The following is an 18,640-nucleotide window of genomic DNA, read 5'->3' as shown; positions in this document are numbered from 1 at the left end:
GCTCCTCCCGGGGGTGGGTGGCAGCGGGGAACGACAGGCGGTGCGGCACCACCTGCCCCGCGGTCCCTGTGCTGGCGGCTGCGACAGCGGCGCCGAGCCGCGCTTTATATCGGGTGGGAGGCGGGAGAGCGGGGAGGGGGCCCCGGCATCGCTCCAGCCTCCAGCCAACCAAAAGCTGCTCAGGCAGCGCCCGTGAAGATAAGAGCTTAGGTAAGTTTGTGTGTGCTGCTGAGGGAGGGGGGGAGTGGGAGGCCCGGGCTCGTCCTTGAGCATCACAGTCACAGCCGCTTCCTCGAGAACAGGGGAAAAAAAAAAAAAAAACAGGCTCGTTTCCACCGACGTGTGGAGCCTGCTGAGTAACCGCCGGTGGGAGAGCGAGGGACAGCACAGACGCTGCAGAGAGTCGTCAGCTCCATCCCCTGGTCCATCCCGCTGCCCGAGGGCTCCCAAACCTCCCCGCACTCCCAGCACCGCAGCAGCAGCGGGCTCTGCCCGAGGGGGTTAAGCAGGGGGTGCCAGCCCCCGGCAGGGGCAGGAGGGTTTGTGCCTCCCGGCGCGATGGAGCAGAAGGGTGTCATGTTTCCTCTTCCCACTTAATGGCACTGCCAGTCCGCAGGTGGGATGTGTAAGGACAATGTCTGGCCCCCTGTGCTGGCTGAAGTTGCTCTTCTTCATCACAAATTCCCTGCTGGGTGTGTGGTGAGAGAAGGGAAGGGGTGTGCATCAAAGCAGCCAAAACCTGGGAAAGCAGCCGATAATGAAGGATCCTGATGAGACCTGAAATTTGAAGGAAGATTAAAAGCTGGGGAGAGGTTGGAAACTGGGCGGGAAGGACTGAGCCAGCAAAAGAGAAAGATGAAGAGGAAGGGTTAAACCAGTGCACAGCAGCAAACCCCAGGGTCTGGTGCTACAAGAAGCAGAGGTCCATGAGAGCCAACAGGTGCCCTGTGGTGAGGTCAGGCTCACACAGGATCCCAGAGCTGCCCTCCCTGCAATTCCCCAGCTCAGTGGCTCTGGAAGGGAGTGACCTTAAACCTCCCTGCCCATGGGCAGCCAAGCACCAGGCCACAGCTGCCACTTCCACTCCTCATCCTCTCCCTTCCTCCCTGCTATTCCCAGCTCAGACATTTTTCCAGAACTCCAGTTGTCTCCTACCCTTGCTGCCTGCATTCATCACACACAGCACATTGCCAGAGCATCTCTCCCTTTGCCAGAGCATCTTTCCCAGGAGAGATGAACTGTGCCAGGAGAGTGGCAGCACGAAGCCATCTCGGCCCTGGGCCAGGTAGAAAAGGCTCCTCTCAAGCTGCGTTTGAGAGCAGGAGCAGGAGCAGGAGCAGGAGCAGGAGCAGGAGCAGGAGCAGGAGCAGGAGCAGGAGGATAGCAGGATGGCAGGCTTTGGAAGGAGCGTGAGGCACCTCAGCCTCACTGAGCAGTAGAGTCCTGTCTTCCTCTCATCACTTAGAAAAAGCCACAGAATGGTGTTGCTCATGAACAGACAGGAAAAATGCATCAGGACTAATGACTGAACACACACTTTTAGCTCCTGCCTCAGCTCTAATGTAAGAGCAGCCTCTTTCCTGATGGCTCTGGGGTTTTTCACTCAAATAATCGAGTTTAAGCCTTCTTGGTTAGCAGATATTCAGCTACAGATGAATGGCTGGAGCTACACGAAGCTCTTACTCATGTCTTCTCTGTGCCTTAAAACCATGATTAGAGCCGTGATCTTCGCTGTGGATTCAAGGGAAGAAATGGAAGAGTAAAGGGGAGAGGGCTGGAGGGCTGCCTTTGCCTGTACAGCTGCTGAGAAGGTCTGTGCACACCCAGAGCGTGGACAGGGCTTGGTTTCAGTTTTGGAAGTGCTTGGCCACACCAGCCTGGGGCTCCCCCCCCAGTTCAGCACCGTGCTGGGAGCACTGGTGTCACAGCAGCAGTGCCCCGTGGGTGTGGGCACTGGTACCCACAGGGGAGGGCCACACTCAGCTGTTCTGCAGAGCCACTGAATGGTCAGAGTTGGGAAGGAGATGTGGAGATCTTCCAGTGCAGCCCCCTGCTAAAGCAGGTTGGCACTCCCCTCCCAGCTGCAGCAGGTGACCAGAGGGTTTAGAGTGGCAGTGCCCCTTCTCCTCATCACCTACATGTCCATATCCTCCCTGGTTTTCCACACAAATGCTGTGGGAAATGTTCACCTCCTTCCTTTTCCCCTCTAGAACTGCAGCCCATCCTCCCCCTCACAGATGTGCAAAGTCACAGGATGCTCTGGTAACTCTCCCTGATGTTTGAGGCATGGTCTGAGCAGGTCATGCCGAGAGGAAAACCTCCAGGAGCCTGGGCACGTGCTGCAGGCACAGGGGACAGATGATTTCTGGCTGCACCTCCGTGGTGCCTGGCACAGCCACCGTGCTGGGAGCCACGTGCTGCTTGGAGCAGCCAGGCAAACCTAGCTGTGGCAAAAAAAACACAGCTGGGATGGCAGCAACAGCAAGTGGGGATGTGAGCCAGAGCAGAGACACTCTGCACATCTCTGCCTCGAGATCACAGCCTGCTGACCCCCTCCCTTCGCTTCAGGCCCTGCCTGCCTGCTGCTTTCCCCCAGAGTAATAAAGTGCATTGGAGAAAGGTGTGTGTGGTTTTACCTTGTCCCCTGTGGCAGGTTTTGCAACTCTGGGCTGGGGTGAGGCCAAGCTGACAGCAAAGGAGAGGTGAGGAACTACCCGTGGTGAGAGAGAAAGAGGGGAGGGGAGGGGAGGGGAGGGGAGGGGAGGGGAGGGGAGGGGAGGGGAGGGGAGGGGAGGGGAGGGGAGGGGAGGGGAGGGAAGGGAAGGGAAGGGAAGGGAAGGGAAGGGAAGGGAAGGGAAGGGAAGGGAAGGGAAGGGAAGGGAAGGGAAGGGAAGGGAAGGGAAGGGAAGGGAAGGGAAGGGAAGGGAAGGGAAGGGAAGGGAAGTCAGCCAAAGACTGTGATTTTGGGCTCAGCCAGAAGAGGCACAAAGGCACAGGAAATGCCACACTCACACGGGAGTGTTTGATGCTGAGTGTGGCTCTGGGACACAGGGCAGCGCCAGATCCAGGTGTGCAGGTCTGAGCCCAGGCACAGGAGTGGGATTGGGCTGTTCCAGCAAAGTCCTCCTCAGCAAGGCTGGGACAGACCCTCTGCCCACTGTGCCACAGCCACCAGGCCCCTGCAGAAGCCACCAGCTGCCCCCTCTGCTCCCTCGGGCAGCTTTTCTGCCTCTCCCCTCGATGGGGCTGTTCAAAGGGGCAGCTGGCCAGCCTGGGCTGCCCTAGGTGAGATATTTCATATTGCAGAGCTCTTCCCGGGGTTATGCAATGACAGCCTCTCAGCCCAGCCCCGTATGTGTACTCACATGTCTTCATGCTGCTCTGTATCTAATTTAATTACGTGCTTCCTGTCTCATTTAGCTCAGCAGCCTCCCGCGGCTCCGGCTCCGTTGCCTCCATTATCAGCCCTTGTTTTGGAATACAAAAAACTCAAATAAAAAAGTACAGAAATCTGTGTCGCAACGCCTGGGGCCAGGCGCCCTTCCCAGAACCGTGCCACAGCCTTGCCAGCACCAACCCACCTCCCATCCATGTGGATGAGTTCCATTTCCACCAGCAAGGTCCTGGCAGCCCAGGCAGGTGCTCTGCTGAGGCTGGGAGGTGGCTGGGCTCTGGAGGCACCCACAGCCAGAATTTTGGGGGGGTACAGCCCCCCAATGGCTTCACCCTCAGCACCAAAACACACACACCCCATCAGTCCCAGGGACTGCTGCTGGTGTTTCTGGGTTAGTTGTTGAAAAAGGCCAGTAACTTTGGGAAACACAACAACAAAGGTTTCAGCCCCAACCTACAGAAATGGGGTGGGGAATAGGAAAAGAAGGGTTTGGTGACAGGGTGCAAAGTGCCCTTGTGTGTGTGCCACAATGCACAGTCAAGCTCTGAGGAGGGCTTCTGGCAGAGGTGGTTTTGTATTTTTATACTGTTCCAGTGGAATAAGGGGAAGATAGAGAAATAGATTGGGAAGGGAAGGCAGGGAGAAGGAAGAGGGGAAGACTCGGGGTGAGCTGTGCTTTTGGGGGCTCACCAAGGAGTCTGTTCTGACTTCTCCTGGACCAGCGGGGAACCACAGAGGTGGCAATCGGGAATGGTCAAACCTGAAGGCACTCCAGCAGAGCCTGCCATGAAATCAGGGAGGCGTTAAATGCAAAGGGGCAGAAATGAGAGGTTTAAAGGCACTGCTCATGTTGCATGGCCGCTTCCTACACCTGCAAGCTATTGATAAGCTCTGGATGTCTTTAGGGAGGGCAGTAAGCCAAGGAGATGGGAATGGGATGGAGGTTGGTGTTGTGCAGGCAGGAGTGCTGTGGTGGGGACAGGGTTTAGTGGTGGGCTTAGCAGTGCTGTGTCAGACCTGATGATCTTAGAGGTCTTTCCCAACCTGAGAAATTCTGTGATGGTGCCAGGGAGGAGCAGGGAAGCTGCCAAGGCTGAGACAGCTGCCAGGCATTTGCAAGTGGTCCTTGAGTAGGCACATTGCAGCTGGGTCTCGGCCATGGGCACAGCTTATGGGGCAGGGACAGTCAGGGACAGCTGTGGGACCATATCCCTGTGGCTGCAGCTGAGCCTGGCTCCATCTGTGCCTGCCAAGCCCAGCCCAGGACATCCCAGCTGCTCGTGCAAGATCCCTCACCCTGACCCACGGGGTGTTTGATGGATTCCCAACACTCCACATCCATGTGCAGCACGGGAGGAAATCGCTGCTCGGGAAATTTGTAGCAGTGCGGAAAGAGGTTATTGAAATGATAATAATAAAAAAAAATAATAATTAGAATTACAAATGAGGCTTTCGAGGGGCAGCTGTTATCCACTCTGCTCACGTGCTCGCTTTGCACAGCTGCACAGGGAGAGAGAGGGAGCTGACAGCAGGTACTTTTAATCTTCTCTTTCCGTTCCCGGCACCTGCTTTTTAAAGCCACTGAAGAGCCAGAAAAAAAAAAAAAAAAGCTAAAAGATGATGGCTAAATATATCCTAACTAAGAGGAGAGGCAGAGCAGCACTAATGGCAGATCCTTCCTTGGATGCATTCAAATTGGTTTGGCTCGGAGACAGGCTGAGGGAAGAAGCAGCAGATGAAAAGGAAAAACAGTAGAAGAAGGGATTTAGGGGGAAGAAAAAGGGGGATAGAAAGAAGCCAGAGGGACTGAGAAATTCCACTGCACCCGCTTCCAGAGGAAAACAAGCCCACTGGATTTTTGCTTTTAAATGCAACCCTGTTTAGATCACAGAGCAGACACTCACCTTTCACAGGGAGAGAGGGTCATGCTCCAGACAAGGCAGGAGCCCTCAGTGTGCCCGGGGCCAGGTGAGATCCAGGTCACTGCTTTTCCTGCTGGCCAGCCCTGCTCAGCAGATGCTCAGCCCTTCCTCACTGAAGCCCTACACGGCTTCTGCAGTAAACCTCTCACTATGCAATTTCCCACTAAAACCCAACCTCGCCTCAACTGCCCTGCTCCCTGCCCCTGCTAACGCCTCCCCTTCCCCCCTTGCTGCCCAGGATCGCCCTCAGCTGCTGCCTGGCCCTTCCCCAGCCATCCCAGGCTCCTCCAGACTCCCCAAAGTGACTGGCTGCTGACTCTCACCCTACTCCTGCTCATCCCTCCCTGGTCTATCCCGTAAGGATGGAGCAAGCTGAGCCCTGGGCGTGAGCTGCCTGCTGGAGCACAGGGTTGCTTTTTATGGTGCGGAGAAACTCTTCATTTGTTGTTTGTTCTTCGTGACCTGATGATGCTCGATCCATCCACACTGCTCCCTTTTCCCAGGAGCTTGCGCATCCCCCACCGCTGCTCCTGGCGCAGGGAGCAGGCTCAGCACTTGTTCCCACCTCTGGCCATGATGGGGTTGGGATTTGGGGCAGGGAATCCATCACGGGCAGCAGTGGGGTGTACTCAGAGAAGGACAGCAGTGTGCTGCTGGAAGGCTCTGAGGATTTTCCTTCCTTGGAGGTCCTACTGACACATTTCTGACTCATCTCCCCAACCTGGACCTCTGGGGAGCCTGGTTCTAAACTGCTCCAGCTGAGCCATCCGCAGCTTGGAGCCAACACATCCCCACTCTGCTGCCCCCATCCATCGTGTCTGCACCAGTGAAACCAGGGGCTGGGGAGAAACAGTTCCTCCCCTCCTCTTCCTCCTCAGCAATTTGGCGGGGGACACCCCTCCATCCCCGGGATCGCATCTTTTCAGACACTCAGGCAGAGAACAAATCGTCTCAGGCTGTTTATTATGTCCTCAGGGTGTGTCTACAGAGCGGGTGTAGCACTGCACGACGCGGTGACACGACGGTGACACGGCTCGGGGGTATTGTCGCCAGAGGGATTTGTGGCGTGGCTGAGGAGCTTCTCCAGCCTCCCAGGGAAGGAGAGCCTGGCAAACAAGCAGCTAATGCAGGGGGAACCCAGGGAGCCCATGCCTTTCCCTGAGAGGGAAGGGATCAGACTGAACAACCTGCCCGAACGGCTCCTGCCCACATCTCCCCACGCCTGGCCACCACAGAGGTGGCAGCTGCAGCAGCAGGATGCCATGAAAATAAAAATGTGCCAGAAGGAAGCCTTTTTGAGCTGTTCTTTCTACCTGGTGGCTCCCTTCTGAGTTCACTGCGTGCAGCAGAGCCGTCCTCAGTCTCTTCTGAGCCACCCCCGGGTTTATTTCCAGAGGAACGGGACGTCTTTGTTGTTTCAAGCAGCCTTACTGGGCTTGTAGTCAGCTCCTCAAGGGGACGCGGCCATGCCACCAAAGTGGAGGTGCCAAGGAGCTTAAGGACAAACCTGAGCTCTGATTTAGGTAACTCATGGAGGAGCTGGGGGGAGAGGTTGTGACAAGATGAGCTCTTCAATCGTGGTTCTTAAGGAACAGGGATCTACCCCGGGGTGTGCTAGTGCCCTGCGCTCTCCATTGCCAGGAGTCTCGCAGAGGTCTGCAGGACTACACACAGCAGAAGGTGCCTCCTTACCCCTCTCTGCATTTCAGCTGGTGGCTGCAGGCACTGATAGAGCAGCATGAAGACATTTCTCTCAGGATAATGCTGTTACCTACGCTGGGAATGCAGAGCTGAGCAGCTCCTCATCCGTCATGTTTCAGAGCCAGCCTGGGGCACGCAGCACGTGAGGCAAACTGGGAGGTGTGGGGCTACTTGAGGCAAACAATTCACAGCACAGCTGGTCCCCAGAGCTCCCTGGTCCCTCCAGAAGCAGGCACTGCCTTTTCTCCGGTGCCTTTTTGCCAGGAATGTTGGATGTTTTTGGTAACAAGCTCATCCCCCTCTGCCACCTCCCTCCCACGACCTCAGTTCCCTGAACTCCCGCTGAGTTCACCGCAGTCCCAGATCAGAGACACATCCTCCTGGAAAGCCAGGAGGAGGCACAGAGCACAGTGACTGACTTTGCCGAGCAAATACAACCCACACACCTTTATTGAGACTATTTTTATAAACCAGAGAGCCACGGGGGTGCCCAGCTGTGAGTGACCCCAGCACGGCCGCCCTCTACCCCGGCCAGCCCCAGCCACAAGCACTGCACGTGCAGCGTGCGTGGAAGGAGGAGAAAAAGGAGGAAGACAAAAGACTTGGGGACAAGATGAGCCTCTGCAAAGCCCAAGGGGTGCGTGGTAGAGAGAAGCATTCTGGTCTAGCAGCAAAATGAACTTTAATTCCAGTTCTGGGATATAATGCTACGATGCTGGAGAGAGCACAGCACCAAGGAAGGAGACAACTGCAGCAGCCCCAGGGATGGAAAGATAATGCAGAAATGATGTGAAATGTTCTGTTCTTATATAACAGGCAAAGGGAGAGCTCGTAGGAGCTTTACAGTGGCAGTAGGAGGCGTGTGGGAGGGAGATGGCATGACCAGAGGCAAGTGTCTGGGGAAGGGAAAGGCAAAGAAGAGGCGAGGGATGGATGGGGATGGAGGAGAGGCAAACAGGAGGAGGTATGGGGAGTCCCAGGCTCAGATGAGGACAAACAGTGCTGGTGGACAGGAAGGTTTGGAGTGCTTCAAGGAGGAGGAAGAGGAGGAGGGAAGACAACCAGGACAGGACAAAGAAGGAGAGAGGAGTTTGGAGGGAGAAGCCAGAGGCCCCCAGGGAGGGGAGAGCTTGCACTGACGGGTGAGAGGCACTCCAGGACTGGCATGAGGTATGCTTTGCTATTGCTCTGAATGCTGTAAACATTTTGGTTTTGTGTCTATCAGTGAACATTCAGTTCAGTTTGATACATGTGCTCCTAGGGGTAACTGGAAGCCTAGCAGAGTTTTACATCTCTTACTACTACTCGGACTTATACACGAGGCAAACACAACACTGGCTAAAGATCTCAGTTTATGTCATTTATGCCTAGTTCTCCTATTTTAACATGCACATCTATGTCTCAGAAAAGCTTCTCTAGTAGAGGACACTAAATAAGATACAGATGAAGTCACATGCACTCTCATCTACCCACACCCCCAGACACACACAGGAATTTCCCCCTCCCCTGCTTAGACTGGCAAGACTTTGCCCTTCACACCTCCCCAGCATGGACAACAGGGACCCCTTGGTGCATTAATGAGTCCACTAAAAGGGATGGAAATCATCCCAAGCCTGGCTGATGGACCAAAGCGGGAGAACCTTCAGACAGATTAGAGTTCTGCATCTGATCCTGGAGCTAACACCACCTGAAGCTCATAGAAAAGGGAAAGGAAATTTGTAAACTCCTTCCCTTCTGCCATCAAACTGCCTGGGAGCTGACTGGATATGTGCCAGCAAACAGAATAAAAAGAACTGAGTGAACCAGTTTTTTTCCCCCTCTCTTCATGTGATGGCACATTTTAACACTGCTCCAAACAGGAGGAAAATTTTGGAGGTGTGTGCTTGTGGAGAGGGGAAATGGGTTTGTAGGTTGCGAATATCCCTTTCACACCAGGAAGAGATGAATCAAGGACAGGTTATTTGTCCTTGGTTGGGATTAGTCAGCACTCAGCTCTTTCCAAAGCTTTGGCTCAGTCATTATTTCCTTGAGCAGCCCCTGGTTTAAGGGGTAGAGCTACAAGCTGCTTATTTTGATTCACTTCAGAATGGCATTTGTCATAGAAGCAGCTGGTGCCATTTTCTTGTTTAAGAAAAATAGAATTTTACTTTAAATAACTAGTCTGCTTTCCTTCCAGAGAGACAAACTGCAAGAGCAGACACAAAAATAACCGTGGTAGACTCACACGCCTCAGACAATACTTTTGCTCCACTCTGTGTTCTAGGATGCTGTTCCCAATGGAGGGTCTTATCTGGCACCAGTTTAATGGGGCAAACACTTCTCCTACATCAGCCAGCCTGATTCCTCCTCCTGTCACCACGACATCTCCAGCTGTGCCCTGCTCCAAGCAATTCCAGGTGGATGGAGGAGAGAAGGGAGCTTGGATTTTAGAAGGTGTTGGCCACATTGAAGTTTTCCCACGAGTTCAGACATGGAATGAAAGGACAACAGCACCAATGCTGCTGGAGGATCTTGCGGAGAGATGGAGCCACAATCTGAACAGGACCAGGCTTTGTAGCCACCAGGGGATCCTGGGGATTGTCCCCACTCACATTCCTCGACACAAGCATGTCGTTCCTGCTGCGTCCCCTGGCCTGGCTGTCTCTGCAACCCTCCCAAGGTGCTGCAGAGCCTTGTCTGGGGTGTTCCAGCTGGCACTAGAGGTCAGCACCACCCAGGCCCACTCAGAAGGTCTGTCTGGAGAGAAGTACCACAAGGCAGTTGTCATGGCCTTCTGCCTTCTCTTTAAAAGCTGTGACTGCTTAAGCCTCCTGCTGCTGGCTCTCACATCCTGGGCTGTTCTGGGGTGCTTTTTCCAAGTGCAGGCAAGAGGAGGGTGGAAAGGAGAAAGGCAGGACCAGACAAGGTGGCCTCCCTTCACCACCTGCAACACTTGCTTGATGTCACAGTGCTGGGAAGCTGAGCAGCAGTGGGATCACTGGGTAAAACTGGGACCACAGGCTGATGCCTTAAGGTTTTAGCTTTTATATTTTCTAAATCCTGTACTGCAGTAGTGCATAGCTCCAAACTCCATATAAAGTGTTAGTTAAACTGTCTTCACTTTTTAGTTAGAAAAAAGCAATCCCTCTGGGCCTGTGATCCAAAGACACCGGACAGCCTCAGGTCCCGAAAAATACAAACAAAAGTGAATTTTGGGGGAGAAAACTGGGGGTATATGTCTTCATTACCTGAAGCTGTAATTGGAGGATTAACCCCTGATATGTAAATGGACCAAACTTATAATTGCCTGAAAAACTCATTGACCATCATCCATCCTGGGTGTAGCCTCTGGGGGGCTTCTGACTGCCCGAGGTGTACCTATTGAAGACTTTAATAAATACCCACTTTATCCCCTTAACTCTGTCTAGCCTCTGTTCTAGGTAGCCACTCCAAGGCATCAGTTTTTTGACGTCCCAGATGGGGCAGGAAACTGCAAAAGCAGCCTGTGCCCCTGGGAGATCCCAGTGTGTGACACAGGTGTGGGAAAGGGGAATTCCTCCAGCCTCTGCTCACAACCAGAGAGGGAAGATTTCCATCCTCCCTTGCAGGTCAAGCCCCCAGGGTTTCACTGGTTGGGTTTCCCTCCTCACTCCCTACCCCGGGCAGGGGCCGTGAAGGTGATGTGGCACCTTCCTACAGCCCAGACAGCACCAGGGACAGCCACTGGATATGTGGCTCCGTGTCCTTTGCTTCCGTCTCTGATTACTTCCATGCACTGCACAGGTTCCCCAGACCTGTCTCACCGTGCCTTGCTTGCCATAAAGCTTTGGGACACTGAGCTCCTGCATGATCTGGTGCCCTTGGAGAAATCATGGCAAATCTGGAGCATTTTCCTGGTGTCTCTCACTGCGCCCACTTTCGAGCAAGCAGCAGAAAGTTTGTGTCAAACTGCCACATCCAGACCTTGAGCTTTTTGTCTCCTGTGTCCCATGAGAGGCCTTGTGTGCCCCAGCAGTTCCAGGAGCTGTGTCACTGAGCCTGGCTGCAGAATGCCACCTTTGTCACCACCCTGCTCTTCAAGTGTCCTTGCAGGGGCAGAGGACAGCCAGGAATGCTGGGTCACTGCTGCTCTTTCTGGCCATTCCTCACAGAAAGTTAACTGGGGATGGGATTTGCCTTCCAAAAACTTGGAGGATTCTGCTGCTGACCAACCAGGCACAGAAAAGCAGGTTTCCCAACTGAACATAAAGTTTGCACTTGCACTGTATTTAGACTGCAGTGTCTTGGAGACCACAGGAAAACACCTCCAGGTAATAAACCCAGCATGGTTACCACCTCTGCCTTGATCCTAAACCTATTTGTCCTACTGTCCTCCACATCACCCTTGCAAAAAGCCTCAAAAAGCTGCTTTCTACTTAATTAATGGACAGTAATTTTTAATGTCCAACCAGACTTTTTTTTATCTTGTTCCAAACATCATTATGCTTGGCTTTAGAATTCATACTACCTCATTTACACCACATTACACAGAGTCTTTATCAGCAGCTTTCTGATGTATCAAACCCACCCACCACCCTTGGCTGGAGCAGAGATCCACAGCCTCTGGTCTGGGGATGACTGAGAGAAGGAAAAGATCCATGGGGTCGCTTTCCAAGCCTTCATTAAATTAAGCAAACAGACCTCTGGTCTGTCGGCTCAAATCCACAGACAGGCTGTCTGCTTCTCCCCTCAAAAGTATTGCAAGAATCTGCCAAGCTGGAACAGCAATGCCATGGAAATGGGGCCGTCAGATGGCCCAGGAATTATTGCCCAGCACAGAGGAGGTGCTACACCCCTGACTCCTGCACAGAGTCTCCTCCTGCAGTGGCCATCCAGGCTCTGGGAATACCTGAGGGATACCTCACACCCCACTGCACACCCAGACACCCATCCTGCTCACTCCATGCCCTCCGTGTCCCACTGGGAGCAAGCACCCTGCAGCAGGGTCTGTGTCTCAGGGAGCTCTTTGCAGGGCACTGAACCCACAGTGGGCAGTTGGTGGGAAGGAACAGTCAATAATCAGGAAATAACAAAAAACAGAAATGTGATTTTTCACGTTGCCATGCGCCGGCCAGGTACAGGATGAAAAATGCCATCTGCTGTGGCAGACGGGTCTTGTGCTTTTCTTACACCTCAGCAAGGGGCAGAGGGGACATTCCTTCTCCCCACTCTCTCCCTACAGGTCGTTCCTGAGGAGCCACCAAGCCTGTGGCAGCCAGGAGCCCCTTTGTGGAAGGTTTTGGTCCAGTGCCCAGCACAACAGAGCCTGGATGACGACTGAGGCCCTGAGACTGAGCTACCACACAAATAAATAACAGCCATGAAAAACAATCATTCACATTAGAAGAACTCGCCTGCCCAGGCCTAGTGAGAGCTTTTGGGATCACCTTCCTCACGAGGGAAACTCAGCTCCTCGACAGTCCTGTGGAGAATACTCTGAGTCTCCATCCCAGAAGGTAAAAAGGGGCAGTGACAGGGTAGCAGCCGTGTCATAAGGTGTGCAAACAAAATGGGGAGGTGAGCTGAGTTTGCTGATGGTTTCCACTCCAGGAAAGGAAATGAATCCTGTGCCTTTGTCTCCTCTCTCCCTCCCCTCGGTCTCTGGGTGCAGACCCCAGCAGCCAACGTGCGAGACGTGGGCTGGATGTGGCTTCACAAGTGTCAGAACTGCCCCTGGGGCCCTTCCAAGCACCAGGGAGAGGTGAGAGACAAGGAGATGTGTGGAAGGATGGAAAGGTGTTATTTACACACAAACCAACCCAGCAATTTCAGATGAAACCTGCCCTGCCCACAGACAACCCCCGTGACTCGAGAGGGTTGTGGGTTTGTGCTAGAGAGAGGCAGCAACTGCAAGGTGCTACTGCTAACAAAAAAAAAAAAAACAACACAGAAAGTCAAAGAGTCTTAATATCACGCCTGGATCACTCTCTGGAAGCTTCCTCTGCCCCTTCTCCCTCTTTTCCCATTCCCACTGCTTTTAACACCAATAAAGTTTCACGTTTAGACATGGGTTTTGGCTGTTGTGGGAAGAACGTGGTTTCTGAGGGCCCCATCGCTGCTCTAGCTGAGCCTCCTCTGGGTCTGAGACAGCAGGTCTGTGTAAATTTTGGATCTCAGGAACCTGGGGTACGAGTCTTTCTCCATCAGGCTGTGCACCTTCCCCTGAGCTTGGTCAAAGCAAGAGAGGGAGGGCTCCTGCACATTTCTTCTCGTCAGCTCCCGTGTCTGGAAGTCTATGTTCACCTGGGGAAAGCAGCAGAAGAGAGTTTGGCACTGAGTGTCCAGCTGGCCCCCTCCAAATGGCACATTCCCTCTCAGCCATGGCTGTGAACCAGCAGCAGAACCAAGGTCCTGCCCTCATCCGTGCCTGAACAGCCCCCATAGCTCCGGGGGGTTTAGTGATCCAGGGATGTGAATCCTACCCCAAGCCTGGAAAAGTTGGATTTATAGCGATCTGAGCACTCCTGAAATCAACTTACTTTTATTCAGACTCCTAGGCAGCACATCACCTAAAACTGCTGACTCAGGCTAACCTCTCTCCTGCTCCCTCTGCTCTTCACCACATGCCCAATAGATGGGTGAATGAACTTTTAACTGCGTTTAAACCATTAGTACATTCTCATTAAATGTTTCTAAACTCTGCTGATCTAAAATAAACTGTTTGATTTTTCCCATAACAGCTTCACTTTATGATATCTGGAGGAGAGGCTTGAAGAAAACAAACCACCCTATCATGTTATGACTGCCATTTGTTTGCAAAGCCAGCCAATGGAGTTTTCCTGCTTTCCTTCCCCTAAAGAGTAATCAGCATTTCTTAGGGTTATTGTCTGGAAGAAAAAGAATGGCTGAAAAAATTTTATTTGTTGTTGTTAACTCAGTGTTCAAACTTGAAGGAGCCTGGAGAGTAAAGCTGTCTGCCTCAACGTGGATGTCGGCAGTACGGATTAGCTCTCTGCATTTGCTCAATTATTTCATATTCTAAGCGTGTCAAATTACAGTGATAAGGAAATTTCACCACAGGACCAAATTGTAGGGTAGACCCCATCCTACCTGCATTCCCATTTCTAATCCAAAATCAGCCTTCCAGTCCTTAAAATCTCATCCACCTTCCTGAATAACAGTGGGAAAATGCTCAAGGAGAGCAGAGGGCATTGAGATACCCACACACCTCAGTGTGAATCTGGGTCCTTCCCAGTGGCCTTGCAATGGCCTTCCTAGCTGGGCGAGGGGGGAAAAAAGAGCTTTTTTTAGGGTCTGACAGGCATCCATGCAGTGGAGCAGCAGGGGCTGGGTGCAGTGAGAGTTCCCCTGGCTGTGCTGTGATTGCAGGAGCACAACCCAGCACCGTCACCACGCAGGATCTGACAGTGCCATCAGCCCGTCAAGTGTTTGGAAGAGGATTTAGCAGCCCCAGGCTCCGGGTTGTGGCTGCATTGTTTTGTTCAGCTCAGAGTTATTGTTTGCATATCTCAGGAGGTCTGCGTGGGGAGGGAGTTAGTCAGCAGAGAAACTCTCTCCCCTTGGGAGTCAACAAGTTACTCATGGGTGGGATGGTCCTGTGAGGAAAGAGCCCATCAGCCTGCACAAGGGCTGACAGCAAGTGAGAGGAGCACGGTGAAATGCTCCTGGGGAGCTCGGCGAGGTTAGGAAATGTAGGTTGAGGCTGCCAGTGAACTCCCTGGCCGTGACTAATTTAGTGCCATCAGAGTAGTTGCCCTCATCAGGGATGAGTCACGGTGAGCAGAGGCAGCCACAGCAGGCAGGATGGCATTGCCACCCTCTGAGAGGCACGGGAGAGAGGGAGAGCAGCCAGCTGGGGGTGACAGCCCTGCTGGTGCCCTGTGCCAGCCCGGGGGGTCCATACCCACCTCCCGAGGGGCCTGCACGTCGATGAACTCCTCGAAGATGCGCTGGGCCTTGGAGGCCAGCTTGGCCGCCGAGCGTGTCTTCTTGAAGTCCTCGCAGGCCAGCCAGAACTCCAGGTTCTCCTCGCTGAACTCCGTCTTCAGGAAAGCACGGAAAGCCGCCAGCCCGTCTGCCAGGGAGACACAGGGACTTACAAAGGGAGGGGAGAGAAGGCAGGGAGCTGTTCCTCTCACAGACATCCCTCCATCCACCTGTCTCGGTTTGCAATATGTAACCAAAAGTGTGTGTTCCGTTTCCATCTGTTGAAACCTTTTGGGGAGGTGTTTTCTTTATCTCTTGTATAACCCATTCCTCATAACTCCAGGGGGTGGGTGCCTTCTGTTAATGGGCAGCTGTTAACCCAGGTGGGGCAGTGTTCTTTATCTCTTCCACGACCCATCCTCCCTCCAGGGGATACCTGCTGTTCATGGGCCATCGAGGCCCACTGCAGGGCTGATACAATCACATCATCCCATTGGGAGATGCTCCACCCAGTGAGAGGAGCCAGGCATTCCTACCTGGATAAAACCTGAGATTCAGAACTGCAGGGCAGCCTGTTTTCCACTGGATTCCCAGAGGAAGACTGGACCCATCTCATCACCACTGGATCCTTTCTACAGGATCATCTCTACTCCCACAGAACCACATCTGTCACTCCAGGAGGACTTGATTGGACTGACACCAACACCCTGACCAACAGGGTGTCAGGTTGACTCTGTCAGTGTTTCTAGCAGGGGGGTTTGTTTTCTTGCTTGGTTTTTTTTTTGTTCTACTACATTTGTGGGTTTTAATATTCCTAGCAAAGAACTGTTATTCCTATTCCCATATCTTTGCCTAAAAGCCCCCTTAATTGCAAAATTATAATTGGAGGGAGGGGGTTTACATTCCCCATTCCAAGGGAAGCTCCAGCTTTCCCTGGCAGACACCTGTCTTTCCAAACCAAGACACCACCCCTGCCTACCAAAGACCATCTGATTTTTCTCCCGAGTTCTGCATTCCCAGAACGCATCCATATATTCCACCACTGACCAGCTGGGCTCCCAAGTGCTGCCACAAAGCCAAACATCACTTGATGTAACTCTGAAGAAGTGTTTTCCACCCAACAAAAGGCTTTCCTCAGGACTGGGACACCCACCCTTTGAAAAGTTACTCATGGAATTACCAAGTTTCAACTCATGTTAATGCAATGCTTTAGAACGCCCTATCTGTCGCTAAGAAAAAACTTTAATAAAACATGGCTGCTGTGGACTTGTCTCCTATGTTTTCTGTCATTTTGCTTTATTGCCTTGTGCCATTTTTAGTTCTTATTTAAACAGAGGAAAGCTCTCTTAGAGTCTGTTACGGCTCCAATAAAGGGGAGAGGGAAAGGACTCGGCATAATTACGGCTTGTCTAGTCAGTGGTAAAAGTGTGCTTATCACTTGCTAATGCTCAGCAATTGTGACATTTCAGTAATGCAATCTGAGTCAGCCGGGGCAGATTAGAAATATGGAAAGATTTATTAGGCAATCTGTGTCCTCTTAAACCCCTGCCTGGGCCTATTTATGGACACAGCCATTGTTTTTGATTTCCTTTCCCTGAATGGCACCAGCATAGCTGAAGGCTTCACACATACCCTTTCTCCTCAGAATAAATTTAGCTGCTTGCCTTTTTTTTTTTTTTTTTTTTTTTTTTTTTTTTTTTTTTTTTTTTTTTTTTTTCCCCTCCCCAGTAATGTGTTTCTAACTCTTCCTGGTCTTTTGCAAAAGGGTCCAGCTTTTTTGTAGTTCATGACTGGAAAGCTCTTGAGTCAGCACTGGCTATTTCCAACCAATTGTCTGAAAATATTGGATGGAATTGGGGACGAGCCTGGTGAGGTCAGATTCCTCAGAAGGATGAAGGAAGCAAGGACAGGGCATGTCCAGCCTCTCATCCACCAGCATCCTCAAGTCCTTCTTGGCAGGGCTGTTCTTGATCTGTTCATCCCCCAGCCTGGACTGGTACTGGGGGTAATCCAGGTGCAGCACCTTGCACTTGGTCTTATTAAACCTCATGAGATTTCCGTGGGCTCATTTCTCAAGCTTGTCCAGATCCCTAATTCTGTGGATAATTCTAATATTTTCTCAAACAGGTTATTCAAACAGTTCTTTCTATATGCTGTGTATGTTATCTATCTATCTATCTATCTATCTATCTATCTATATATATACATCTATATATATATCTACATATCTATCTATATATGTAAATGTGTATATATATGCTATATATAATAGAGATGCTATTTATATGCTGTATATATCTATATGCTATGTGCTATAGATCTATAGCAATGTAACTCTGCCCTGCATCTCCTTTGCATGTCCTAAACTCCTTCCTGCTTCCCTTGTTTCTGGTAATAACTTAGGAGATATTTTCCAGCTCCTGCTGAAGCCTCAAGCCCTAAGCAGTGGCCCTGGGTATTGGTAAACAATCCTATTTCTGTCTGTGTGTCATTCAGAGGAGATGTTTGATTGCCCAAATCCTCAGAGGGAAAGGCAGAAGAGATATTAGACCAGACAAGCCCAAATTAGTGGCTAAACCTCCCTGCTCTGTGTTCCTCAAAGCTCCTTCATTAGGGGTTTTTTTTTGTACTGACTGCTCCATCAGCAGTCTGCTATCAGCAACAAGAATGGATCCATCCCATCCCAGCCATGCTCCCGCCTGCTGTCAGCCCCAGAAATAGCTTCATTATTCCAGCTTGTCCTGACACTTCTTCATTCAAGCAATTTTAGGAGGAGATCAGGGGTTTGCACTGCTAGGGCAGACAAAACCGAGCCTCTCATCCAAGTAACCTGCAGATTGTGGGTCCAAGCCTGGGGCAATATTGTGACATCAGCCCCAGAGAAGCCTGAGGAGCGGAATCCCAAAGGAGCAGGGCACCTGTCAGGATCACCCTGCCCGAGGCTGCTTTCAGCATCTCCGTGGGTGGATAAATATGGGGAAGGTGAGGGGTGTTGCAGAGTTGCTCCCCTTCCTGAGATCTGAGACACAGAAGCATTTTCCAAAATCCGTGTCCCCCTTAGTGCCTCTAAAATTCACAGGGTCTGTGTGAGAGCAAGGGAAGGACTGGAGAACAGGGCAAGGAGCCTTTGCAGGCTGACAGCTTTCAGAAAGAAGGAAAGAAAACAGGGAGGAAGTTCCAGTTCCTGAAGATCTATGTCATTTTATAAATCATCAGCTCCTAGGATACTTGACATCAAATATTCCAGCACCTAAGCACACTGCTATGTCTCTGCAGTCTCTGCTGCATCCCTGCTGAGATCTTGCTCCCCTGTCTCTGCCCTGGTCTTTTTTTCCCCCTCCTTTTTCTCTACAGCAGCCCCAGAGCTGCAGAACTGACAGAGGATCACTTGCAGGAATAGCAGTGTTGCATGAAAGTACCACATCTGCAAAAGGTCATCGATGCAGAATATGACATCTGAAAAATATGATACCCAAAAAATAAAATACCTGAAAAATAAAATAGCTGAAAAATATAATATATGAGAAATATGATACCTGAAAAATATAGTATCTGCTAAAAGAAGGGAATGTTGTGAGTGACAAGGAGAGAAAGGCGTTTGCTACAGCCCTGCCCCAGAGAGCAGCTGCAGCAGGTTCCCCTGGGACCAGGAGGTTTCCATGAGCTCTGCCTCCTGCTCTAATGTCAATCAGCTCCTTTTTATCCTGAAATAAGTTTA

General features: G+C 51.8%; 1 protein-coding gene and 1 long non-coding RNA gene across 5 annotated transcripts in view; both read right to left on the bottom strand.

The window, feature by feature from the left end:
• Positions 1–137: 137 nt before the first annotated feature.
• LOC136294415 (uncharacterized) lies at positions 138–4,142 on the bottom strand. Its single transcript, XR_010722394.1, has 3 exons — positions 4,085–4,142; positions 3,366–3,467; positions 138–777 (listed from the first exon to the last, which is right to left on the bottom strand). It is a non-coding gene; the product is annotated as an uncharacterized lncRNA (long non-coding RNA).
• A 2,120-nt stretch (positions 4,143–6,262) lies between these two features.
• RGS8 (regulator of G protein signaling 8) overlaps positions 6,263–18,640 on the bottom strand; it is a 28,635-nt gene continuing 16,257 nt past the window's right edge. For all 4 annotated transcript variants that reach the window (XM_066192108.1, XM_066192109.1, XM_066192107.1 and 1 more), the window contains 2 exons: positions 14,904–15,070; positions 6,263–13,278 (listed from right to left, as the gene is read on the bottom strand). In XM_066192108.1, coding sequence (XP_066048205.1) covers positions 13,096–13,278; positions 14,904–15,070 — 350 coding nt within the window. In that variant the 3' untranslated portion in view covers positions 6,263–13,095. The remainder of the gene's footprint in view (positions 13,279–14,903; positions 15,071–18,640) is intronic.

The sequence above is a fragment of the Chamaea fasciata genome, unplaced genomic scaffold (assembly GCF_029207755.1).
Source record: "Chamaea fasciata isolate MVZ Bird 193981 ecotype frontalis unplaced genomic scaffold, bChaFas1.0.hap1 SCAF_10, whole genome shotgun sequence".
In the NCBI taxonomy this organism is placed as follows: Eukaryota; Metazoa; Chordata; class Aves; order Passeriformes; family Sylviidae; genus Chamaea; species Chamaea fasciata.
Note: the sequence above shows the minus strand (reverse complement) of the source record. Positions and strands in the feature narration are given on the sequence as shown.